Genomic DNA, 26,845 nt, shown 5'->3' with positions numbered 1-26,845 from the left:
CATTCCGTGCACGCCTGACCACCTGCCTGCGGGCGCCGACCTGGCTGCACACACAGCCTGCTCTGAGGCCACAGCGCCCAGGACACAGGAGCCCCTGTACCTTTCTCCTTCTTGGGCTGGGCTGGGGTGGGGGACCGCGAGCTGGCTGAGGACACGGGGCTGGCCAGGTCTGCGTACATGTCGTCCGAGTCCACGGTGTGCACGGAACTACTACTGGACGTGGCGCTGGACACCGAGGAGACGCTGCTCACACTCAGGGACCTGGACACACAAGCACATGTGCACCGCGTGGCCCCAACGTGAGACAGGCCATGGCTGGCAGCAGGTCTCTGTCCTCTCTCCCCAGTCCCCATCCTTGAGGAACCTCAGATTTCAGGAGATGCTGAGTCGTTTAAAGGTGCCACACAGTGGGGGGACACCCATGTCCCCGCGGGGAGGCCCCTCCTGCACTAACGAGGGTCCTGCTGTTTGCTGGGGAGGGACGCACAACTGCTGGTGACCCAAGAGCTGCTGACAACAGATGCTCCTCCCCAAGCTGAGGCCAGCCCACGCTGCTCCCAACAGCCACTCAGACAGGTGGGTGCCCCCGTGGGAGGGCTGTCTGCAGGGCTCCTCCAGGGCCCTGACAGGGGAGCGAGGGGTGCCAAGTACCTGGATCGCGAACTGGAGCCGCTGTAGCTGCTGCCACTCCCACTGCCGCTCAAGGTCCGTCTGCAACACAAGCAAGGCCCTGGGCTCGGCAATGGCCTGATGCCGTGTTCCATCAGTGCGGCCTCCCCGCGCAGCGGCGCGGCTCCGCCCTGGGAACAGCCTCTGGGGACCAGGGCACAGCTGCCCTGGCTGGCCCCCCTCCAAACCCCTCCAGAGGCAGGCAGTGGTCCAGGCCCCGTGAGCACGCTTACCTCCTGGGGGGCGACCTGGCCTGCCGCTCCCTCCTCCTGGCCTCCCGCGGGTCCCCGGGCTTGGCTGGCTCCGGGGCTGGAGCGGTGGCTTTGGGGGCCTGTGCTGGGACCGGAGGGGCGGCCGGCTTCTTCACGGGCTTCTCTCTGATCAAGACGGAGGCAGGGTCAGACCTGGCGGCAAGTGAAACCTGCGGAGTTCTCATCACCAGAGGTGAGGCCGGCACCCGGCCCCTCCCAGCCGCACGCTGTTTCCTGCCGACCCCACAGGGCGCCGAGCTCTCCAAAAGCCTCTGAAGCCACTGCACCTGCCCTCCTGCTGCTCCGTTGAGGCAGGAGGGGGGAGCACAGGGCAGAGAGGACAGGCCCAGGGAGGATGCCCAGAGTGACCGCAGAGCTGGCGCCCTGCTTCCTCAGGAGCACGGCCCCCACCTGCCTTGTCAGACACCATTCCTGGGCCGCCTGGGCCCTGAGGGTGCTGGGCACGCTTGCACGTGGGAGCCACTTGGCCCCAAAAGCTTTTCTTTACACTTTGCATGGGAAAAGTACCCTGCCGACTATTTCGGTCACACTGACCAGTCAGTCACGGCTCAGGTGGACAGAGCGCCACCTCATCAGAAACCCTGTCATCATCAAGGCTGACACAACAGCAAGTCCTCAGCACAGCATCAGGGGCGGGTCCACCTGTGCCAGTGAGGGTGCCGAGTGGAAGCGCGTCAGGGCAGCCTGGACAGGACTGGGTGCCAGGACTGCAGTGTTCTCACACATCTGTTAGACCCATCAAATAGTAAATTTAGAGGGATGGGGCGCCTCAGACATAAATTGTGCCTCCACACCATCCGTTTTTGAAAAGTGAGCTGCTCAGGATTCCCTGATTCTGAGGCCTGTTAGCAGACTCTAGTCAGGACGAAAGACTTTTCACGGAAAGCTTTTCAAAGCCAGTCACGCAGGAGGGGCCAGGCTCCTTCCTGTGACTTGGGCAGCATGTGGGAACGAGCCAGACAGCAGGGCCGGCGCCAGCAGCATGGACCAGCACGCAGGGGTGAGGGCGAGGGGCCTCGGCCCGAGGCATCAGGCCCCATCTAACCACCGCAGCACAGCTGCGGGAGGGGAGCCCCTTCATCTGGGGCACATGGTCCAGGCCGCATCATGACGCTGCCTGTCAGATGTGTGCAGAGCTCCAGATACCTCCCACATGTCCCGTCAGCCACACCCGCTGAGAAGGGTCCAGGAGCAGCAAAGGCATAAGACTCAGCCTGGCAGGGCTGCTGCTGCCACGGCAGACTTGACCCCGGGCACGGCGCCCTGGGAACCACGCCTGCGCCCTTGCTGTGAGCGCCCGCTCCCAATGGGTGAGTACACGGCCGCACCACGGTCCGAGTGGGCTGCGCTGCGGCAGAGGCCATGTTACCGCGAGGCCCACATACCAGGAAACACAAGGCTGGGCCTGTGCCCTGTGGCCGCCACGCCTCTGCTCACCCTCCAGGGCTCCAGCACCCACTGCTGCGACAGGCTGCCTGGGTACTTACCCTGCTTTCCCAGGAGGCGGGGCTGGTTCCCCCTTGGTTCTGATAGAAGGTCTGTGTGGCGACGGCGTTGGAGACGGCGATGGGGAAGAGGAAAAGGACCGGGACCTGCAAGTGAAGAGGCAGGCGGAGGGGATGCCACAGTGCCCTGGTCCATGCCCGAGCCCGCTGGGGCAGAGAGAAAGCCGTCGCAAGTTTCTACCGATCTGCCTCCGATTTAAAATGGGTTCCAGTTAGTTCCTGGTCATCCCTACAAGGCACACTAGAGGGGAGAGGGGAGTGCAGAAGGGAGTGCGGCTGTGAGCGGGCTGTGGGGCCTCCGGAGGCAGGGGAGTCGCGGGGCACACAGGAGGGGTGCGCTCTGCTCTCCATGCCCCTACGATGCCCCAAGGACACACAGACCAGCCTGGCAGGACACAGGGCTGAGCAGGGGCTGGAAAGATGTTAGTCTGGGCTGAGTGGGGCTCCTGAGTGGGGCTGGAAGGTGGGGGGCCACTGTGGTGGGCAGCACAGGCCGGCAGGCAGAGGTGCCAGGCTGTGAGGTGGAGGCTGGCCCGGCCGGGGGAGGCCCAGCAGAAGGAAAGTGCGGGGCCCCCTAGGTGCCAGCAGGAAGCCAGAGCCCCACCAGTCCCAGGAGGCAAGCCTGTCGACATGCTCAGCTGAGCAACACCAGCGCTGGCCTAGGATCAGGCTTCTGCGACATACGCGCTGTGGTTCTGGGACCACTCCCCTCCCGGCCGTCCAGGAGAAGTGCCTGTCCCTGCTCCTGGCCTCACCTGCTGTGGCTGCCTGTCGTGAGTTCCAAGAAACTTCTGCAGTCGGGTAGTTTATGAAGGGGACTGGTTCTGGGGCACAGGGCTGGGACCCCAGGGGTTTCGGAGCTGGGCGACAAGGAAGCCGAGTGCCCTCCTTGGGGCCTCCCGGGAAAGGGCAGCCGGGTTCCTGCCCATTCCTCCTGCCCGGCCGAGCCCACCCGCCACGCCTCACCCCCTGTGAGGGGCCTGCAGAGCCTGCAGAGCTGGACACCGGCTCTTTTGCCCGCCATGTGTGCTCTCGAGCCTCCAAAAAGCTGCCCCGGCCTGCCTGACAGACTCCAACGCTTGGACTTCTTCCCAACATCTCCTGTGTCAACGACGACGCACAGAGAAAAGGTGGTGGGCAACTCCCGGCTACACTGCGATTCCCGCAGTCCCCGCGCCCCCAGCTCGGCTTCAGGCTCCCTCCCACAGCTCGCCACCCTTGTTTCTCAGGTGAAACCACACGCATGGTTTCTCTTGTCACTGACGCGCTCATCAGTGTCTTTTGTCTTCCACCTCACCTCCTACAGGCAGCACTCCCTGACTGCCCCCAACCCAGTGCCTTCTCTGTACCCCTTGATACTGCTTAAACTCCTGGTCCCAAGCTCACAGCTGACACCTAGACACCCCTAGAAAAAGGTTCCATTTCTTTTTCATAACTCTTAAAGAGTTAACATCCGTGGAAAACGGGCCCTATGCTTCATGGTCTGTCCGGCTAACAATGTCCACTTGATGGTCAGATTCAGTGGCTTCAGTGGGCTCTTCCCCGCCATTCTGACCCTCTCCACAGCAGGCCTAGAATAAGACTACAGGCAGGGCGGCAGGGGGCACCGCAGACCCCAGGGTGGGTTGATCAGTCCTGCTCCAAGGGCATCTGGTCATCTGCTCCCAAAGAGGCGTGTGCACGCATGTGTGCGTCAGGTATGTCTCTGGGCATGTGCATGCCCCCCGTGTGGTTCTGTTCAATGCCACGAGGCCTCTGGGGAAGCAGCGCCCCATCTGTGACTTCAGGGAGGAGGACTGGCGTGACTGGGGGGCAGGGAGGCTGTGCAGGGAGCCTTGGGTTCCCGAAGAAAGCCCCATGCAGGCCACCTTCCACACCCGGGCCTCCCTGTGCTCTCAGACTAGCCAAGTGGGGTGAAGGGAAAGAGGGAGCAGGCCGCCGTACAGCTGGTGCCAGCCCCGTGTGCACAGGGCGCAGGCGGTGGCGCTGGCTGGAAAGGCTAGTGGGGTGAGGAGACGGGACGCTGTCCTGCTCGCCCATCAGCTGGTGACAGCTGAGAGCTCCCTGAAACCCCAGATTTGCCTACATTCAGTGGGCAGTATACATGGTGCTCTGATCTTTTGGGAACAGTCCAGTAGAACTTTCTGTGAAGATGGAAATGTCCATATCCGAACACTCCAGACAGGGCCAGTGGCCCGCAGTGGACGCTGCTGCTCCTCGGGGAGTGGCCAGAGCTCACTGACCCCCGAGTCGCCTCAATTCTGACTGTAGCACACCCAGAACAGGCTGGCACTGGGGTGTGCTCCAGGCCCCCAGCCTCTGCTCTGTGTTGGGCGACTCCGGACAACACGCCCAGCCCCCTGCAGCTGCCCCTGGGGACATACCTGGACCGGCTTCCCGAGAAGGAGCTGTGTCTGGAAGACCGGCTGGAGTAGGAGCTGTAGGACGAGGACCGGGACCGGGACCGGGACGAACCGGAGCCAGAATAGGACGAGGACCGTGATGATGACCTGCAGCGCCCGAAGCCGGAGTGTGGGAGAGAGACCAGGTCTCCCCCGCTGCACGGAGCCTGCTGTCCTTGGGCGGACGGCATGGCTACACCCACACAGTCCCCCAGACACACTCACGCCCCCACACCTCTGTGGGCTCGCCACAGTCCAGTCCCCCTCCACTGGGAATCCAGGCCCTGGATGCTGGGTGTGCTCAGGGGACAGCTCCTGGGCCCTCAGTGGACGGGGCTGAGTCTATCTGTGCGTGTGGCAAACACCTGGACCCACTGACACGCACAGTCCCTGCCACACCCCAGGCTGTGCCTGGCCCCCCCTTTCCCAATGGGGAGACCAGCTCACACCGCCCACACCACCATGCTTGCTTGTTCGCCTAGCACCAGACTCACAGGAGCAGAAGGACTCATGGGAGGGCGGGGCCTGAGCCGTTCCCCGGACTCCAGAGAACTCTCCCCCCGGCTCCCTGGCCAGCTCTGTGTTCTGCTCTGGGGTGTGTGCAGCCTGGCTGACTTCAACTGTCTACCTGTGGGCATGGGAAGCCTCACCAGGGCTCTGAGAGTCAGTCATGTCTCTCAGCCCTTGGCACCCCAGAACCCTCTGCTCAACCCATGCCCGCTCAGCCCTGACCCTCAGGCAGCGGCCACGCAGCGCTTCCATGGCATCCATGAGCCCGCCGCCTCCTCACCTGGAGGAGTTGGAGGCGGAGGCTGATGAGGCTGATGTTTTCCGACGCCTTCGTGCCCGGCTTGGGGAGACAGACACCCCAAGTTTCTTCTTGGGAGACTTGGACCTGCGCCACGGGTCCTTCCACTCATCCGCCCGCTTCACCTGGGGCCCTGCAGAGGTGGCATCCTTCTTTGGTGGCTCAGCTTGACGGCTGAAATCACAGCGGTGTTAGCAAGTCTTGGGCCACCTTCCACGGGACAGCACTGCAGCGCAGTGGCAGAAAGTGAGGGGAGCTTATGACATTGCACTTACCCGAGGAGGCCTGAAGCCAGGGGCCCTCATGAGAGGGGGCAGGCGTCCCACTCCCCCAAAAGCCCGAGGGCCGAGCTCCCCGGGAATGGCCTCCGCGCGCACCCAGGTTTTCCAGGGGCACCCACCCGTCTCCTCGGGACCTCGCCACTTGTCTGGTGCACTTCCCTCCTTGAGGTCCCATCTCCCCACCACACAAGCTCTGTGAAGGGCAGGGATGGGGTCGGCCCTGTCCAACACGTTCTCTCTAGAGTTGGCACGTAACGGGTGTGCAAGAAATACTCACAAAATTAAAGGGGGATAAGGTACTTTTTGTTTCAAATGCTAGCAAATAAACATCATTCCCTCATTCTCTGACTTAGGTTTAAAGAGACTAGTCTAATCCAACCAGAGAACATCGCGATCAAACTCCCAGAGAGAGAGGAGACGGGCCCAGACAGAGGGGTGCGGGCACCCCTACAGAAGAGCCATTCACCGAGTGTTAAGGCCGAGGGCTAGCAGGTCAGTGCAGAGAGCCTGCCAGGCCCGACCGGAAATTCCTCCCCAGTTCCAGAGAGGCCACTTGAGTGGCGGGTACAGGAGGCAGACGAGAAATAGGGCAGGGTCCTCCCGGGAGGGAGGCAGACGCTGGGCGACCAGGCCCTGAACATGTGAGCCCCTCAGCGCCGCCCAAGAGCTCTGGGCGGGCAGAAAGCGGCAGTAGGGAGCTCAGCGGAGCGCGGGCGGGGGCTCAGCACCGAGACAGGGCACCCCGCGCTGCGGGGGGACACGAGGACACCTGCACTCGAGCCGAGATGCAGGCCCTGGACAACGCGCAGGGACTTCTTTTTTTTCTTTTATTATTGACATACACTCTTATGGAGGTTTCACATAAAAAACAATGTGGTCACTACACTCACCCACATTATCGAGTCCCCCCCACACCCCACTGCAGTCACTGTCCATCAGTGTAGTGAGATGCCCGAGTCACTATGTGCCTCCTCTGTGCTGCACTGTCTTCCCCATGATACCCCCACACCATGTGTACTAACCATGACACCCCTCATCCCCTTCTCCCTGCCTCCCACCCGTCCTCCCCCACCCTCCCCTTTAGTAACTGCTGGTCCCTTCCTGGAGTCTGTGATTCTGCTGCTATTTTGTTCCTTCAGTTTTGCTTTGTTCTTATGCTCCACAGATGAGGGAAATCATCTGGTACTTGTCTCTCTCCGCCTGGTTTATGTCACTGAGCATAACACCCTCTAGCTCCGTCCATGTCGTTGCAAATGGTAGGATTTGTTTCTTCTGGCTGAGTAGTATTCCATTGTGTATATGGACCACCTCTTCTTTATCTATTCATCTACTGAGGGACACTTAGGTTGCTTCCATTCTTGGCTATTCAACACACAGCAGTTTCATATGGGAGTGACTGCTGGCCCTTTGACACCCATTTTTTAATTAAAGAATTATATGATTGCTAAAATTTTTAGAAAATATATAGTGAAATCAGGGAAATAAAAGTCCTGCTATTTTGCTTTCCAGGGACAGCCAACATTCAGCATCTCTGCATTCCCCTTCAACTTTTATTTCCATGATGAACACTCACATGCGCACTCACACTCCCTTAAACACAGCGGGGACCTGCCTGGTGGCTGTGTGGCTGGCAGTGGGGCTCTCTCCTTCCTGCATCGTCCATTCGTGGAGACAGTCTTTCTGAACTGTGTGATAAATCACTGTCGGATGTTACAAAATCTGAATATCTTTACTGTTTGCTGTTTCTAACTTTAAAATGACCCTTTATAATAAATCTTCATGGACATCTTGTGTTTTAAGGGTGAGTCCCTAAGAAGTGGAATCGGTGGGCCAGAGCAGACGGACATTCTGCAGGCTCTTGGGAAAGCCTAGAGTGCCTTTCTCATGAATGACACCGACTTACGCTCTCCCAGCAGGGGGGGACGCCACTTTAGCTCCCTGTCAACACTTCTGGGCTCCTGCCTGTGACCCCCACAAGTACCAGCCAGAAAAAAAAGCAACCCCAAGCCCCACGACCACAGGAGAAACGGGGCCCGCGTGCGTCCGGCGGCCCTTCCCACAGCTGGCAGGCCCCACCCTTGTGCCCTAGACCCGTGCGTTTCGGTTGTCGTCTTGCGCTTGGCCAGCTGTCTAGTAAGCTCGTCACATGTGAAGGATACAGTCCTTTACTGGTATTTTATTTTCCACAGGCTATTTGCTTCTAGTTGTGCTTGATGGTGTTTGACATATATATACAGCATAGTGTTTTTAATAATCAAATCAATCCACTTTTCTTCTGTGTAGTTTATTTTAGGCTTATGCTTACATTTTTCTTCCAGTTGATCCAGAGGTTTTTTTAAAACCTACTCTTTGGTGTACTTGGAATTTGTTAACATCTGGTATGTACTATGTGTCTGAAGTATAGTATATGGTGGGAAGTAAGTGTATATGGCATGAGGTATAGTATCTGGTGCATAAAACACGGTGTGACATAGAGCATGGGATTAGATACAGAATATGTATATGAGGTATAATATATGTGTGGGACTATCTGGCGTGGAGTGGAGTAAACGGCATGGGGTGGAGTGTCTGGCATGGGGAGGAGTATCTGGTGTGGGGGTGGAGTATCTGGCATGGGGTGGAGTGTCTGGCGTGGGGGGTGGAGTATCTGGCATGGGGTGGAGTGTCTGGCGTGGGGGGTGGAGTATCTGGTGTGCGGGGTAGAGTATCTGACATGGGGGGTGGAGTATCTGATGTGGGGGGTGGAGTAAATGGCGCAGGGTGGAGTATCTGGCATGGGGGTGGAGTATCTGGCGTGGGGGTGGAGTATCTGGCGTGGGGGGTGGAGTATATGGCATGGGGGGTGGAGTATATGGCATGGGGGTGGAGTATATGGCATGGGGGGTGGAGTATCTGGCGTGGGGGGGTGGAGTATCTGGCGTGGGGGGTGGAGTATCTGGTGTGGGGGATGGAGTATCTGGCGTGGGGGTGGAGTATCTGGTGTGGGGGTGGAGTATCTGGCATGGGGGGTGGAGTATCTGGCATGGGGGGTGGAGTATCTGATGTGGGGGGTGGAATATCTGGCGTGGGGTGGAGTGTCTGGAGTGGGGGAGGACCTGCATCTGTTCCCTGATAACTATTCCCACAGCACTGGTTGGCCAGATTTTCTGTACTGACGGTACTTGCTCTCCTGTTAATCTGTCTACTCTCATTCTAGGATCATCCCTGCAGAGAGATCCACATAGTTAAAATTCCCAATACTCTTGATTTTCAAAGATTTCTTGGTACGCCCTGCCTGCGTTTAGCCACAGAAGACCTTAGCCACGCTGTCGGACCCTGCCCCCGAGCCCACTGGACTTGACAGCAGAGCGTCGCTGAGCTGACTCACGGCCCTCGCGTTTATGCGTGTTTCCTCTCGTGGGTGGCAGCAAAGGGCGACAGTTTTCTCCCTAAAAGGCCCTGCCTTTCTGGGGCAGAGTTTCAGGTACTGTGGACTCTCCATCAGGAGCGCCTCAGCACGGCTCATGCCTGGCTCGCTGGGACCAGCGTCTAGGTGTGTCACCTCACAGCATTAAAAAACACTGCCTGTTGGTGTTTTCAGGACTGTCTGGCCAATCAACCCGCCAACTAGCAAGTTTCAAGCCTGCCAGTTGCTAAGAGTCCTACACCAGGAGCGACACCCAATGTTCAAAGCTGCCCTAAGGACACGCTATGTAAAGGCATAACATCCTCATTGTTTTGGCCCTGAGCCCTGAGAACTCCTGCCACCTAAGGTCAGCAGCATGTTCCTGGAAAGGCGATCCAGCAGCGAAGGGAGACCCACCGGGTGGTTCTGACCCGTCCCAGGCCACCTGAGAGCTACTTTCACCTTCTACTTCCTGCGCTATTCTCATTCTACGACGCGACAGGAAAAGGGAGCAGCGGTCACCAGGTTCTCACCGGTCATCAGAATGGCCCTGCTCTGTCAACCAGCAGTCCTTCCAACACAGGGAGAGAGAAACAGAAACTGAGATGTGACTCATGATGGAGCCATGACAGGGCAGAAAGTTCCTGCTGTGGTGACAGGCAAGGAGGAAATGCCGTCCCTGCTCACCAACAGAGCGCGGACATGAAGCCACCGGAGGCCTCCACGGCTTTCAGAGTCAGCATGTCCTCCAGAAAGACTCTCACTCTGGACGTAAGCGACGGGTTTTAAGACGAGTCGGGCCCGTTTAACAATACCTCAGGCCTGGCAGTGCCCGTAAGGCCTCCCAGCCTCTGGTCTGGGCCATGGGTGGACCCGAGCACCGCCGTCACCACCGGAGCCGACCTGGTGCCACCTGCCCTCTGGAGGACCAGCCCAGGCCTGGGAGACAAGGGGTCCCGGTCGGCTAGTCCATGCTCCCTACAGGGCAAAATGGGGTCCTGCCTTTATTTAGGACAGAGACAGTTTTTATTCTTGGCTTTATTTCTACAGCAACTCACCAGGATAAATGATCTGGTGTTTGCCTTATGATAATAGCATAGAATTTCTTTTTGAAATGTACTGAAGTTTAAAAAGTGGAAAGATTAAGCAAATATAAATAAATAGTGTAGGTGGTACCTGGATATAGAAAATCACACAGGTGGCACAAGAATAAAGTTTAGGGATCACTGTGAAATGTGTCACCAGATATGCCCAGGTGTTAATGAGCCGAGTCCCCACGTTTGGGGACCCAAACCAGAAGGAAGGGCTTCAGACCTGGAGGCAGAACCTAAATCAGTGATTCAACGGCAGGTGTTTGGGAAGAATGGCCGACTGCTCAGAGGCGCTCATCAGAGTTCTGCTGGGGAGAAGGGCTCATACACACCGACGGGCGCAGGCCGGGGGAGAGCAAGGCCAGGGGCGTCCCTGCATGGAGGCAGCGTGGAGCGCCTGGGGCGGCGTGGCCAGGCTGTCCAGATGTCACGTCTAGGCCATCTTTTCTTCCTTACTTTTCTCTATCTGACAGAAAGTTTCCCAAACTTACCTAAATCATCATGTTTTATATTATTATAGAGAACACCCCAAATGTTCAAAAAAATTTCTATTTTTGCAAAGGAAATATTTTAGCACTGCTGCCTAGCACACACTCTCAGGAGTCTCACTAATAACTGGCTCTGGTGATGTGTTTCATCTCTTGAGGGACCTTGAAGGAGAAAGAAGTCCCTGCCCACTGACTGAGGTGCACAGCCACTCCCACCAAGTCCTCCGCCCGACACCATCAGAGGCAGCGGGAGGCGTCGCACCGCATAAATCAGGAAGGTAAGCACAACCCGGCTGGTGAGGGAACAGCAACTAGAGTAAAAATCCTGGTGATCAGAACCCCTGCCCACAGGGCCTAGTACCTAGGTTCCAAGGCGGCCACACCAGTTTGCCCTCGGGCTCTGGGGTGGGGCCACGCTGGGGCCTTCTCGTGGTGAGAGCCTGACAAACCCCGACAGACCCCGGAATCTAGGCAGACAGCTAAACAGATGGACGACCACACCTACGTGGGGACAGCACGTCTCCAAGCCCTCTGCCTGCCAGCAGCACCAACCACCTGGTGGTCGGAGACAGCTGTGCGGGAGGGCCCAGGGCAGACAGCCTGGAGGTGGCAGGAGTCCTCTGTACAGAAGCCTGGCAGTCCCCTCCGCCCAGGAAGTGCCTTGCCCAGGGCAGCTACAACAAAGCCCCGGGCTCCAGGCCCCATCCTCTGTTCAAGGCCACAGGAGAGGCTCCATGGGGCAAAGGCCGGCTGTACTGTGATTGTCACACGCAGACGTCAGAGCATAACACAACAAAGGGGCCCTAAGCCAACTCACAACTGGCCCATGCCGACATCAAAGGCCAGAGGTGCGAAGTGCCAGTGATGCAAGGGTGTCTGGAAACTCCAACCTGAGCAGCTGCCAGTTTGGGGTCAGAGATAAAAAAGGGAGAAACAGATTCTACAACATTTTGCTATGCTGATAGACAGTGACTGTAAAGGGGTTTGTGGGGGGGACCTGGTATAGGGGAGAGCCTAGTAAACATAATATTCTTCATGTAATTGTAGATTAATGATAACAAAAAAAAAAAGGAAAGAAAAGGGGGATTACTCCCTGATAGGATAAAACTAACTGTAAATCAACGATTAAAGCATGCTTTAAATATCCTTAATTTTGATCATTTAAAGGGTATCAGATGATCAGCTATGGAAATACATTTTTCTGATAATATTCCTTTCTCTTAAAAAAAAAAAAAAAAGCAGTTCCTGTGTGGTGATCTCTAATAAGTTCTTCACAGTGGTATAAAGGGCATATCAAAGTGTGGGCAAAGGGTTTGTTTGTGTTTATACAGAGGAACAAAGCCTAATTTGGCTACCCAGAAAATGAATTAAGATACGATATGAAGAAGAACTTCCAACATCAGCACTCTCTGGAAGACTCATACCAGAAGATGATCATCAAAAAACCTCAACAAAGACCCAGGCGATGCTGTAGTTGTAGCTGCATTCATCCCACCGGTTCCTGGACTTGCCATTGGAATGGAGAAGGAGATATCTAAGCTGGCCTGTGCATACAGTAAAACAACAACTTTGACTGGATCTATACTGTTGGAACTCAACCAAGATTTAGGAGAAGTGCAAGTTGCAGCGCTCCAAAATTGTGCGACTACAGACTATCTACGGTTAAAAGAACATATGGGATGTGAACAGTTCTCAGGAATGTGTTGTTTTAATTTGTCGGATTTTTCTCAAACTATTCAAATTCAGTTAGACAATATCCATCATATCATTGATAAGTTTTCACAAATGCTTAGGGTGCCTAACTGGCTTTCTCTTCATCTCACTGGAGATGGCTGGTAATTGTAGGTCTGCTTTGGTTATGTAACTGTATTCCTATTATGTTAATGTGTTTACGCAATTTAATTAGTAGTTTAAAACCTATACACGCTTATGTTACACTACAAGAAGATATGTCAAAGAAATAGTCAATCCTCCCATGTTTTCTTCCGTCTGCTACTTCTATAGCTTTTCTTCTTCCTTCCTAATTACAACCCTTAAATAGAATTCGTGCCTCATATCGAATTTACTGAGCATCATAATTCTTCCAGGTGGTAAAGATACCTCAAGACAAGTGCTGGGCATAGAAGCCACAGGGCATAAATCTGCAAAGAAGGAAAAAGCTAACCTCTTCAAACAATAAGGCTTCTCTCTCACTTACCAACTTTACATTTCCCTGTATGGCCCCGGAAGATGACTGGTTAGCCAGAGACGGGTAAGATTCCTCAAGGGAGGAACAACCTAAGACAGGCACAGTCGCAGGGGGGCCATCAGGTGAGAAATTGGGGATCAACAGAGATGAGGCTTAGAACCTCACCCCCCCTGTTTTGAGAGAAATCTGCATCCGTGGATGTTGTGTTGCCCTTGTCTAGCTTGGATTAACACACATTCTACAGGCACACACCTGATCATCTACATTTGCCCTCTTACAGCACTAAACTATGTTTTCTACCTTTATCTTGCATCTACCTACCACTTCAGCATTTTATTTTAAAAGATAATAATAATAACAATAATAATAAGGGAGAAATGTGGGATTCACATATAAATCAAGTATAAAAATCAAACAAATATTCATATTTGACCTTATTGTTTATAGTTCATAATGCGTGATGAAAACCGAAAGTTTCTGTGATGACTGCCCTTGCACTGTTCACCATGTAAGAACTTCGTTATGCTTCAGAAGATTAGAGACTGTTGAGAACTAGGCTTGGGGTTGATTAATGACTGTACATTAAGTCCCCTATACAGAATTTTATTGTTGTTAACAATCATTTGATCAATAAATATGAGAGATGCCCTCTCAATAAATAAATAAATAAATAAATAAATAAATAAATAAAATCTTACCAAAAAAATAAAAAATAAATAAAGGGAGAAACAACGAAGGCTCTTTTCTAGTCGCTGGGTTGACCAATCTAATTAAGACACAGGAAAGGGAACTCACAGCACACAGGTTTGTCTTGACTAACCCTGCTCAGACCCCAGGCTGGAGGAGCGCAGTGCCTATGCCACAGTGGCTCTCTCCTAGTTCAGTCAGGGAGGCTTGGTGGGGCAGGCTCACCTCCCCTAAAACTGCACAGAAACTACCTGCGACTCTTGAGCTCAGGCCCGTGGCCCTGCCAGGGCGGCTACCCCGCCCCTTTCCTGGACCTGAGCAGCCCCTCCCACCCAGGCCACGGGCACCTCCAGGCAGCTCTCAAGTGCGCACAGCAGCTATGTCCCTCCCTGCGCAAGTGCCACCAGTGGTGGGTGGCTCCCATTCCCACCATGCCTGGGTGGTGCAGGCCTGCTGAGGCCTGAGCCCAGACTCAACCCATCCCTCTGCAGCGCCCACCTTGTGTGGAGGCCCTGCACGTGCCTGTCCAGGACTGTCACTAGTTTTCGGACCCACCCAGCTGGCTCTATCCCCTACTCCACCTCCCCCACAATGGCTGGCCCTTTCTTAGGACCTCCATACACAGGACTGGGATGCAACTTCTATCTCCTGTTGATGTTTCTCAACTTGGCACCCGCATGGGGCCTAGCAGAAGGCTAGCAGTGCACGCCAAACGAGCTGCTCAACAGGGAGCACAGAGCAAACTCCCAGGGTCCTGGCTGATGGCGTCTGCCGGAGCAGAGCTTCCCACGGGCCCGGTGACCGATCCCTCTGCACCATGGATGGCTGCTCCTCCAGGAAGCCCGTCACCTTCATCTTCAGGTTTTTGAAAACACACTGAACCGAATCACAAACAAGGGAAGCCTGAGGAAGATGCTAACTGCCCCCAGAGACAACGCTCACGTCCCCACTGACACCGCCACCTCCAGGCGAGCAGGACACCTGCACTGTCTCAAGTGGTGGGTGTCACTGTGACTTTCTGCTTCAGCGGTGAGGGCTTGTCACCCAAACCCATTTCCTCACATTTCCAAGAGCACGAGCCCCGTGTGGGGGCCCCTCCTGCCAGTCCTCTGCTCCCCACCCCGACCCTGCTACGAACGCATAGCTGCCACTGCACAGCAACATCCGAACAGGCTCAGCCAGGCTTCTGCCTGACTCAGGACTCTCCCTGGGTCCAGCTGCGTTTATCTCGTTCCTACAGACAGGAGCCAGGAGACCAGCCATCGACACAGAGCTGAGCACAGGAGTGGCTGCTCTCTGTCTAGCTGTCTTCCTGCTTTCTCAGCCGGCCACCTTCTGGACAACTCCACCGTACACAGTCCCTAAGCCGAGAACAGGACAAGGAACACCCCCCTCTGGATGCCTGGGCGGGACGACTTTCTCAGCGCCTGCGGAGGACGGCCGGCCCGGAGGGGGCGCTCGGAGAGTAACGTGACTGTTCAGTAGATTCTCAGGGGAGTGTCTTCTGAGCTAATGGAAAGACCAGCTGCTGCTTTAAAGCTGAGCCCAAGTGCTGGGGACCCGACCCTGGGAATCTCTGCACTCCTGGCTCGTCAGGGAGCCCCTATGCCGTGTGATGACAGCTGGGGTGTGTGTGTGGGCGGGACCAGGGACACCCGCCACCCACGCCGAGCAGGCCCATCTGTGTGTGGTTGTCTGGCGCCCTCAGGGTCAGTGAAGGTGTGCCACACCACACAGGGTTCAGGCGTACACGAGCAGACACGGGACAATCACGGTGCCCCCAATGCGGCCCGCCACGAGACGTGCACAGCAGCCCCGACGGGAGGTGACTTGCCACCGCCTGGAGGCGAGGCAGAGGAAAGTGGGCACAGTGGCACCTGCCTGGGCAGCACCGAGAGGCAGCCGCGCTCAAGGGGACAGGGGGAGGAAGCCATCAGAGCACAGGGTCACCTGACAGGCATTTTTGCCAAAAAGACAGCCAAGTCCCACAGACCAGTCAAGGGAGACCTGAGTGACCGGCGCCCTTCTTAGTGAGGCAGGAGACCCGCAGCCTCAGCCCCAAGGACGGGCCTGGGTGGGCAGGACGCAGGGTGGCCGAGCGGCCCGCAGGCCACCTCCCTAGCCAGTGGCCTGCCTCAAAGTGAGTCTACAGCAGTGGTTCTCTGCCTCATGAGGGCATCACAAGGCCTCTGAGTCTGCTTCCCCAAACCCACACGGACCCTGGGGCAGCTCCAAAGGAGACAGGCAAATCAGAGGTCAGCGACAGCAGTCATGCAGCCACCCCGACAGGCACATATGAGGCGCTGGCAGTTGGGGGTGATGGGCGCCCCCTCAGGGGAAAGCCAGGCTCCAGGCCCCTGCCATCGCAGGAGGACGGGCAGGTCTCCTAGGAGGGGGCAGCATGCCTCTGCAACCCTGGAGCTGTGGCTCAACAGCTTTAGAGATGACAGTGGTCTGGACAGTCCTCCAAGAAGGGCCAATTCCACCTGTACCTAGAAGAAGCGAGGCTTGTGTGTGCCAAAGTGCATCCTGATTACCACTGCAGGCCCACAGGAGAGCCACCCAGCAGCTGGCAGTGCAGACCGGAGGCAGGTGTCCCCACAGGGACCACCCCGACTGTACTCTCCGGAGTGGGTTCAAGCTTCTGCTCAAACCTAAAAATACCAGAGATGGGAGTGTGTAAAAGGTCTCAAAAGATACAGTTACAAAAGGACAAGCAGGACGCATGGTGACAAAATCGCTCGCAGTGACACCACGTCTATCCTACGAGGTGTCGAGAAAGGCCCGTGAGAAACCCAGAGGAAGCTCTCCCAGGGCAGCCGGCTCACCAGCTGCTGGCCTCGGTGCGGACGGCTGGCAGGTGGCGCCCACGGAGCACACCACGGTGCCTGTGCCGCCCTTCCGGGGAACGAGGTGTTGGTGTTGAAGGAGCTCTTGCAGTAGCAGTGAAACAGAAGGGCCCCCCCTCCCCGCAGGCCCGCCGGGCCCTGCTGCACAAAGTCCCTCCCAGGGGCTGAAGGAAAGCTCCCCGACTGGCTCCTTCCCGGCCGATCACGTCAGCTTCCACTTGACATGAGAACAATTTTCCACCTGGCTGCCAACGAAAAATTCCCAACGAGTCAAAGGTTAAATAAACAAGCTCCTCTATCCAAGGGAGGTCGTGTAGAAGTATTACTGCGGGAAATCCAGCCACCTTCCGAAGAAGGCCGCGCTGGCTCTGGCTGATCGAAGGGAAAGGAAACAGGGCCGTGCTGGGTATTCTGCTCTGGGGAAACCCTTGCCCTGCAGGCCGGGATTGGGGCTGGCGGGGTTCTAGCTGGGCTGATCAAAGACAGGGTTCAAGATACTCTTGGACCACGAGACAGACTGGTCTAGCCTGAGGGACAGGGGGTGCCCAGCTCTGCTGGTGGCAGCAGGTGCCGGGGGCAGGGGTACCCAGGAGCACAAGGGAGACTTTGGGAAGAAAAGGAGGGGACATGGGCCGAAGGGGAACAGACCAGCCAGACATGAGCAGCAGAGCAGACCTGCCTAGTCTGGCGAGAAACGCTGCATCTGACTTTAAGAACTCCTCTGGTCCAGGGTTCGGGCCTCACCTGCTGGCCCAGCTGGGCTCTCCCTGTCCCCTCTCCTCACCGAGCATCTCTGCTATATAAACAGAGGGTCTGGAGCCCGTTCTCCTCGGGGCTCTGCTGCTTGGGGCCAAGCCCGTCACTACTGCTGCCTTCAAAACACTCTTTCTGGATCCATACATGTCTTCCTCTGGGGAGGGTGGGCAGCTCAGAAAATATAATGCACACGGGATGGGTACCTGCCCCACAGGCAGGAAGCACAGCTGCCGGCGCAGCTGCCCTTCAGTAACTCTCTGAAAGCACACGAGTGTGGAAGGGTGTCCCTGAGCTAGAAAGCAGACACTTGATGTGAGAGTTGCCTGGCTTCTTGGGAACGAGCAGGACATGTTTACAGGACTGAGAAGGGGGCTTGTGGCCAGGGCTTATGCTCGTAAACCACAAAACCACAGAAGTGGACTTGCTGATGCAGCGCAGGAAGCCAGAGTGCCATGGCTGAGTGCCATCTGAGGTGCCACCTGCCCATGCTTGTCTGCTCCCAAGATCAGGGGTCTGGAGGTGCATGAATTCAGAGCCGTTTAATGGATCTGGAAAGTGGGCTGAGTCCGTTCTGTTTGCAGAACTCAGCCTGCAATTCTGTCAAGCCCTCAACACTCACACAGGGTAAAAATGCAGCACTCCCTCGTGACAGCCCTCAAGCGCTTGTGAGCACCAGCTCTCTGCCGGGCTGAGATGGCCCTGAGACCACGGTGCCCCCCAGGGGCACATTCCAAACGGCAACAGGCAATCAGAGGCAAGGGGATGAGTAAAGAGCCTGGCAGGGGAGCAGGAGGGTACAGAGCCTTATCCTTCCAGTAGGGCCCCCAGTGCAGCCCCAGGACTTAGTCCATCCTGGCCTGTTGTGCATCTCAGGGGAAGGGGCTTGCACCAAAAGGGCTTCAAAGGGATCAACAACAGAAAGACCAAAATCAGGCTTTTCCATTCAAATAAATGGAAATTTCCTTTCAAATTTCAAGATAACAAGAGAGTGATTGCTGGAACACAAGACCCATCAAAGCAGTTTTTAAAAAAACGGACGGTCTCAGTGTATCTAAAGGAAGTGATTTACCCTGAATGTTCTTTAAGAACATCACTTCACCCTATGTTAGCAAAGAATGAAGGAAATAACAGCAAATTTGTGGAAGTTAATTTGTTGCAGTCTAGAGGATGAAGAGTGTAGTCACAATGGGCAAGTATCACAAACTAAGTGTCCTGCCACAGTCACAAATAGCACGGACGACCACAGTCCTGATGCTCGCTTTCAGAGACACACCTGCACCCAGGAAAGGAGCTGTCTACTCAAGAGGACAAGAGGTAGAGATGAGAGCCTGGTTTCATACACCAAAAAACTGTTAGAAATAAAGGAATTCAGTAAAGTTAAAGGACACAAAATGAACATACAAAAAGCAGCTGCATTTTTGAACAATGAATGATTTGAAAAAGAAAAGACAGTCTCATTTACAAATACCCATTTACAGGTACGTTAAAGATAATAAATAACTAGAAATTTAACAAAGGAGGTGAAAGATATGTACACTGAAAATTACAAGACACTGGTGAAACTGAACATGACACAGATAAATGGAAAGGTATTCCATGTTTGTGGATTGGAAGAATTAGTATTGTTAAAATGTCCATTTTACCCCAAACCACCTGTGGACTCAGTGCCATCTCTATCAAATTTCCAAGGGCATTTTTCAAAGAAATGAAAAAACAATCCTAACGTATGTATGGAACTGAATCAAGATGCCAAACAGCCAAAACGATCTTGAGAAAGAACAAAGCTGGAGGGATCACATTTTCTGATTTCAAGCTCTATTGCAAAGCCATTGTAACCGAAACAGTATCATCCTGGCATAAACACACAGATTAATAGAACAGAATTGAGTGCCCAGAAATAAATCCACACACATATGGCAAATCACAACAAAGGAGGTAAGAACACACAATGGGGACAGGACAGTCCCTTCAATAAACGGTGCTGGGAATACAGGCCATGCAATAGGAGCCTGGACCCCATCTTACACAAAATAGTCCTCTATACCCAAAAGTGAACTCAAAATGGATTAAAGACTTAAATGTAAGATCTGAAACCACGCAACTCCTAACTGAAAACAGTGGGGAAAAGTTCCGTGACGTTGGTCATTTTTCTGGCAACAATGTTTTTGGATCTGACACCAAAAGCAAAGACAACAAAAGCAAAAATAAACAGTGGGACGTCCAACCAGAATGTTTCTGCGCAGCACAAGAAAAGCGAAATGAAAAGGCAGCCTCCTGAAAGGGAGAAGTTACCTGCAAACCATCTATCTAATAGGGGTTAATATACAAAACACAGGAAGAACTCACTTAACTCCACAGCAAAAACCCAAACAATCCAATTAAAAAATGGGCAGAGGACCTCACTAGACATTTTCCTGAAGAGGACACACAAACAGCCAACAGGAACATGAAAGTCACTCACCACCACTAAGTTTCAGGGAAACGCCTGTGAGAACCACAGTGCAGAATCACCTCCCACCTCTCAGAGTGGCTGCTCTTAAAAAGATGAGAAGTAACCTGTGCTGGCATGGATGTGGACGAAAGAGAACTCTGGTGCATGGTGGCGGGAACATCAGTGATGCAGCCACTATGGAAAATGGCATGGAAGCTCCTTAAGAAATTTAAAATATAACTTCCACATGGTCAGCAGTCCAACTCGTGGGCATTGTATCCAAAGGAGGTGAAGCCACTACTCAGAGCTCTCCGTTCTCCCACCATGTTCACTATGGCACTACTCCCGGCAGCCCCAGCTTGGAAACAGCCTCAGGTGTCCACTGATGGGTGAACAGGTAAAGAAGATGTAGTGTAGGCTTAGCCATAAATATTATTTAGCCATAAAAAGGACATCCTGACTTTTGGGAGGATATGGACGGACATGGAGGGCATCATGCCAAGTGCAATAAGTCAGGCAGAGAAGGACTCTTGACCCTCACTTATGTGTGGAATCTAATAAAGCCAAATTCATAGACATATAGCAGGATGGCAGTTGCCATGTGCTTCTGGAGAGATAAAGGGGAGGTGTTGGTCAAAGGTACAAACTTCCAATTATAAAATGAGTTTTTAGATCCAATGTACAGCATAGTAACTAGAGTTACTAATACTGTATAGCTGAAAGTTGCTAAGAGAACAGATCTTAAATCTTACCGCTACACACAGAAAAAAGGTAATCATGTGAGGGTATGCTGGTGTTCACCAATCTTAATGTAGTGCTCATCCTGCCATACATGTGGATCAAACCATAACATCATACACCTTACACTTTACACAATGTTACATGTCAATTGTACCCCTGTAAAGCTGGGGGGGGGGGAAGAGTCTTTCTTTTAAAGAAAAAAAAGAAGAAAAAAGAAAATGGACAGCTCAAGAAAGTGAAATGACAACTTGCAGAATGGGAAAATGTATTTGCAAATTAGATATCTGATAAGGAACTTGTACCAAGAATACACAAAGAACTCTTAGGACTCAATAACAAAGACAATCGAATCCAACAAGGGGCACCTGAACAGACCCTGCTCCAAGAAGACACACGGACAACCAGTAAGCAAACGAAAACGTATCACTATCAGAGGGCAACGATCCAAGCCACCACGAGATGCCATCTCACAGCCACTAGGATGGCCATCATCAAAAGGACAGAGAACAGGTACTGGTAAAGGAAGGGGAAGAGCCTGGAATCTTCACACATTTCTGGTGGGAATGTAAAATGGTGCAGCTAGTTTGGAAAAATCCAGAAGTTCCTCAAAAGGTTAAATATATTTACCACATGATCCAGCAATTCCATACCTAAATGTATGCACAAGAGAAATGAAAACTATGCCCATGCAAAAATACAGAGCAATGTTCACACTCGTGACAGCCAAAAGGCAGAAACTACCTAAATGTCCACCAGTGGACAAGGAGATAAGCAAAATGCTGTACATCATGCGGTGGAGTATTACAAGGCCACACAGCGGGATGAGGCGCTGGCACGGCATCATGCTGGGAATCCCGGGGAGCACCGTGCCGAGTGACAGCAGCCACTTACAGAGGACCACACGGCGTATGATTCCACATACAAAATGTGCAGAGCAAATAAGCCCATCACAGGAAGTGGGTCAGTGACTGTCAGTAAGGCCGGGGGCATTCAGGGAAAGGGGGAATGGCTGGTGATGGGGACAAAAGTGGTCTGAAATTGTGACTGCAGCACAACTGTGAATGTCCTATACGCCGTTAAATTTGCGCTCTCGGGGCGTGCTGCACGGTTACCCGGCTGGAGGAAAACACCAACTGCACCCAATTCTGGATCTGCTTCCCAGGGCCACCCGCGCTCGCCTCGCGCTCACCTCCGCCACACAGACGTTCACAAGGGCTGCGGGGACCCCGGAGCCGCCTCCTCCACGCGCACCCAGGGCGCGCACAGCCCGCAGCCCCGAGGCCCCCCCGGGGGTCACGCGAGGGGGCGGCCCCCCCTCCTACCTGGGCGGCTGCGGGGAGCGCGGCCTCGGCTTCTCCTTCTCCTTCTCGCGCTCCTTGTCCCGGTCGCGGTCGCGGTGCTGCCGCTCCTTCTCGTCGCGCTTGGCCCGCTCCCGCTCCCACTCCTCCTTCCGCCGCTGCCGCTCCTTGTCCCGCTCGCGCTCCCGCTCCCGCTCGCGCTCCCGCTGCCGGCGCTCCCGCTCTCGGTCCCGCTCCCGCTCCCGCTCGCGCTCCCGCTGCCGGTTCTCCCGCTCGCGCTCTCGCTCCCTTTCCTGTCGGAAAGCCAAGCGCGGCGGTAAGAGGCCCGGCACACAGCGAGCGCACGGCGGGCGGGCGGGCCGGCGGCCGCGCCGGGCCCAAGTTTCTCCTTTCAAACACGGTGGGCATCCAGAGGCAGTGTGCACGGTGAACAAGCCCAGGCGCGGCAGGTGGGGGGCGGGTGTCGGGGCGGCGGGGCACGGCAGGTGCAGCGCCCCGCACGCGCGGCTCCCCGCAGCGCCCGCGCCTCTGCTGGGCGGGGCCCGCCGGAGCTGCAGCTCCCGTCCCTGCCCTACGGCCGTGCCCGCACTCCCCGCACTGCGGCGCGGGGCCCGTGCACCCGGCACTCTGCACGGGCCGCGGGCGCAGCGCAGTCGCTTCCCACCGACCCGCGGGCTGCAGGTCCCTCCTACCTTCAGGCTCCCTGCCCTGCCCCGCCAGCCCCGCCGAGGCACCGCAGCCCTGCAGTGGGGCTCCAGCCAGGAATCTGCGCTCCGGGGGCAGGGGGGCGGGCGGGCGGCCAGGGCCCTCTCCACAAGCTCACCAGGCACCTCCTCCTGGTCCTGAACTTCCCACTGTCCTACAAGTCGGAGCGCAAACTGCTGCCTGCCTCTGCCTGGCCCCGTCCTGGCTGCGGCTTGTTCACAGCGCTCTGGAAGCACTGAGACGAGGCCCTCGAAGGCTCAAGTTCATGTATACATAAACACGGAACCCTCAGAGAAATGCTGATCTAGAACAGTCTGCCACCGGACCACCAAGGCGTGGCTGGCAGAGGCCTGAAGGGACGTACTCACTTGGTTTACTGGACAGGACGGCAATGGCAGGACAATTATAAATGCAATCACTAAGGGGCATGAAAGAAGAATGAGCTCCAAGGGGGGGGTCACGGTCCCGGCAGACTTGTGTCAGTGACCCGACAGGCAAAGCCGAAGCAAGAACACAGATAAACCCAAAAAAGTCTCTGTTTCAATCATCACTAGTTTAATCTGAATCAGTTCTCCAGTCAATTTGGGATTGAAATTAATCCCTGTGCTGACACAATTAAGCCCATAAAAAGTCCTGTAAATAAAAAAATAACAACTTTAACAAATTGATCGATGCACTTCAGATGTGCACACCAGAGCCGTGACTCACCCGGTAATTGTGGTAGGGTTCTGTTTCTGTGTACTGCACTCTGAAATTCTCATACTGCCCCCCGCGCCAGAACCGGTCTATTTCATAGTCATAGTAAGGATCCGCATAAGGCTCCAGCCTGAAAAAGGTGAGGAATAATTAGGATGATTCATGCACAAATATTAAAATCTTAGTGAACAGAATCGACAAACCGAGAACTACACCATGACTTGCGGGATTTATTCAGGGAAAGCAAGGGTCAATCATTATTAGGAAATTCATTAATATACTACATACATTAATGAAAATGTCCATGACAAAAATTCAATACCGGTTCCTGATGAAAATCCACAAGCAATCAGGCTATGATACTTTCTTAATGTGAGGAAATACACACATACACCTTAGAACCAGAGCCAGCAGCCTGTAAGTGGGAAAGGGGGAGGCATTTCTGTGAGCCCAGGAAGAGGCGGGGAGGTTTGCTGGGCCTCCACAAGGACCCGCCACGTGCAGGCCACGTGATCAGGCCGGAGGAGCCTGGGAGAGGCGGAGTGGCGAACAGATCCACGTGATCTCAACCGGAAAACTGAAGGGTAGATGCCTGAAAACCAGGCTCCCTAAAGGCCATCCAAACAGTCAGAAGCACTCTCGTGGTGGTGGAGAGAACGGTACAGAAACCAACACGTTGGTGTACCACATGACCAGTTAGGAGACAGCATAGCAAATCTCACTTATGATAGCAAGAAAGCAAACTAGGGAACAAAAATACAGTTAGCCAGAAATGTACAGAACCTATTTGGGGGAAATTAAATTCTTGAAAGACATAAAAGCATGCCTGAATAAATGACACGACATTTCTCACCTATGGATAGGGCGAGTGGACATTGTCAGGCAGTCAGCTCTCCCGACTCGCTTACAATTAGGTCAGTCCCAACAAACACACCAATGAGTTTTTTTGCCAACAGCTACAGAAGCTGATCCCCAAGTTCACCGGGAAATAGAGCCATGCAAGACAAGGCAAGACATGGTGGGCAGATGAGATGCCCCCTTAGATGCCATGGGAACGGAGGAGGCCCAGCACACAAGGGGACACACGGGTGGAGGGGTGAAACAGCCCAGCCACCCTCCCGCTCTCTCTGCAGAGTGCACCCTGCTCTGCCAGCTGCTCCAGGGAGGCCACAGGGGCCAGGGTAGAAGGGGCACTCGCTCTGCAGTGACACTTCCCTCCCCTCCCCAGGCCTGTAGAGCGGGCAGTGCCCCCTGCTTGGTGTCCGGGGTCCCCCGGGCCCTGGGCAGCAGCTGCCTCCTGCAGTTGCTACCTCTTGTCCTGCCTTCTACAGTCACCTACACAGCTCGTCCTGTGAAATGCTCTCCGTTAACACAGCCAGGTGGTCTCCTCTGCTGAGTGGATCCCCAGGGACAAGAAATAGCTGAGGCTCTCCCGGTTCCCAGAGGTCTGGACTTACCAGGTCTGGGTGGGGCCTGGCATATGCATGCCACAAAAGCTCCCAGTGACTTCTGACTCACGACAGATGTTGAAAAAGCAAATGAAACACAAGCAGAAACCTGGCTGTAAGGCTAGTCCCACAGCATCCCCCCTGCCCAGCTGAGAAGATGCCAGCATCCCCCCCACACGGGTGAGAAGATGCCAGCATCAGCCTGGCAGCCAACCTGGGGCGGGACAGGCCCTGGGGTTCATTTGGCGAGGCTGGCGAGCATGCTGCAGAACAAGGCCTGCAGGCTGCTCCCCATCAGGCACATGTTCAAGGCCCCCGCTCCAGCCAGGATGGGAAGCCGCCATCCTGGGAGCCAAGGTTTGGAAGCTTTTCCTCCCAGGCTCGGTCACCCCAGTCGGAGCAGGCCCTGGGTGCTCTGCAGCGTGCTGGGCAGGCAGCAGCTCCGCCCTGAGGCCTCGAGGCGTGCGTGGGGCTGGGTGCCACGGTGACCAGCGGAAGCAGCCTGACTCTCACTCCTGTGATCTAACCCTGTTTCCACATGCCAGCATTAGAAAAATGTCAGTTTTAATTATGTCTTTAAATCTACCCCTTCACATTCTGACTAGAAACCTCCTCTCCTTTCCGCAAGCAGGAAGCACAGTGGTGACACGGGATGAGAGGCCTGAGACAGTCTGGGGGGGTCCAGGTCAACCCGACTGAACCCTGAAACACAAGCTTCATATGTGTTCCTTTCTCTGCACCTTTTACTGTCATTTCACCCAGAAACTAGCAATTGTCACTTCCCAGTAGCAAACGTAAACGCACCAAGTGTTGCTCTAGCTTAAGAGGGTGCTGAAGCTGGCCTGGACCCTGACTGCACTGCGTGCTGGTCCACGGCCGGAGCCCACTCTGCCCCGGCCGCTCAGGCCCGTGTCCTCCCCACGGGCAAGGCGAGGGCAGACCCTTCCCAGGAGAGGGAGCGAGGGGAGGGCCGCACTTCATGTCGCAGCTTCTGAAGAACTGACATGTCTTCCAACCACGGGCCCTTCCTCTGTGACCAGTGTTAAAAGACAAGCGATGTGTCAGGGAGAAGAAACAGTGCACACAGCGCTGACCACAGAAGGGGCCATGCTCGCCACGATCCTGGACGGTTCCTGGTCACTTGGGGAGGTGGGGAGGCCGAGACTTATGGGGCTCCTGGGGCCTCAGGAACAGCTGCACAAACTCCCAGAGCTCACAGGAAACCCCTCTCAGTCATGGCCCCGGCACCGAGCTAAAACCTTCCCTCCACAGAAGCAGAAACTGGGGAAAGTCAAGCGCAGGAAGTATGACACGGTCTCGGGGGGTGTCAGCCCGGTCCAGAGACAGCGGCTGGGCATTAGCCCCCACCCACCTGGGAAGCCTCCCTGCTGCTCTCCAGAGCGCACGCCCCACAGCTGGGCGCAACTTTAACTCTCTCTCAAAGGGGAAGGAAGGGGCAGAACCATTCCTTACGTTGTGTCTCTGACATCCCTTGTGATTCGATAATTCCAATCTCGGAAAACTTCATTTTCTTTGTCAAATTCCCGTTCATCTTCACCAATGGTCACCGTAAACCTTTTCTCTTCAAAATCAGGCTCCTGTTCTTTTCGAATGGTTGCTTTTTTTAAAACCTGCCATTGTAAGAAAAAAGAGGTCAACACTAGCCACTAGGAGAAATGCGGGGAACCCTGTCCTGGTGTGACCTATGAGCCTCCTACGCTGTGTCATGACCGAGCACGCCTCAGAGAGACAGACATTGTTTTCCGTAGCTCCTCAAAGGTATCACAAACACACCCCTCACTTCAGAGGCTTTTCTGAGTTTTTGGTCACTGCCTCTGGATCGAAAAGCCCTAGTTTTGTGTGAGGACCACTGCTGGCACCTCCCCAGTTTCTGCAGGACGCTGTTACCTCCTTGGCGTGCCGGAGTCCTCGTTCCCAGGCACTCTCGGTGGGGGGCTCCGGAGGGGGCGGAGGCAGAAGCTCATCCACTACTGGCCCGCCCTGTTAAGAGACGAGAGGAGAGAAGCTGAGGAGGCGAGACTTTAATATCCATGAGCAGAGGAGTGGACGCCAGTGAAACAGGAGTTGGCCACACTCGGCCTGCTCTTTCCTCCAAGCCTCACTCTGTCCACAGACACGCTGCTT

At 54.9% G+C, this 26,845-nt stretch overlaps 1 protein-coding gene and 1 long non-coding RNA gene across 3 annotated transcripts in view; one reads left to right on the top strand and one right to left on the bottom strand.

Moving 5' to 3' along the window:
• The window catches only part of ZC3H18 (zinc finger CCCH-type containing 18), a 54,542-nt gene that overhangs the window by 3,493 nt on the left and 24,204 nt on the right, over positions 1-26,845 (bottom strand). Inside the window, exons 5-14 of one of the 2 annotated variants that reach the window (XM_036993822.2) lie at positions 26,609-26,701; positions 26,174-26,331; positions 23,265-23,382; positions 21,876-22,144; positions 5,639-5,830; positions 4,831-4,956; positions 2,429-2,533; positions 903-1,073; positions 652-711; positions 101-261 (exon numbers count right to left, since the gene is read on the bottom strand). In XM_036993822.2, coding sequence (XP_036849717.2) covers positions 101-261; positions 652-711; positions 903-1,073; positions 2,429-2,533; positions 4,831-4,956; positions 5,639-5,830; positions 21,876-22,144; positions 23,265-23,382; positions 26,174-26,331; positions 26,609-26,701 — 1,453 coding nt within the window. The remainder of the gene's footprint in view (positions 1-100; positions 262-651; positions 712-902; positions 1,074-2,428; positions 2,534-4,830; positions 4,957-5,638; positions 5,831-21,875; positions 22,145-23,264; positions 23,383-26,173; positions 26,332-26,608; positions 26,702-26,845) is intronic. The other variant, XM_036993823.2, reaches the window with a different exon arrangement.
• Positions 9,965-14,533, top strand: LOC140847231 (uncharacterized). The gene is made up of 3 exons (XR_012127026.1): positions 9,965-10,093; positions 11,060-11,179; positions 12,233-14,533. It is a non-coding gene; the product is annotated as an uncharacterized lncRNA (long non-coding RNA).

This window comes from Manis javanica, chromosome 17 (assembly GCF_040802235.1).
Source record: "Manis javanica isolate MJ-LG chromosome 17, MJ_LKY, whole genome shotgun sequence".
Taxonomy (NCBI): domain Eukaryota; kingdom Metazoa; phylum Chordata; class Mammalia; order Pholidota; family Manidae; genus Manis; species Manis javanica.
Note: the sequence above shows the minus strand (reverse complement) of the source record. Positions and strands in the feature narration are given on the sequence as shown.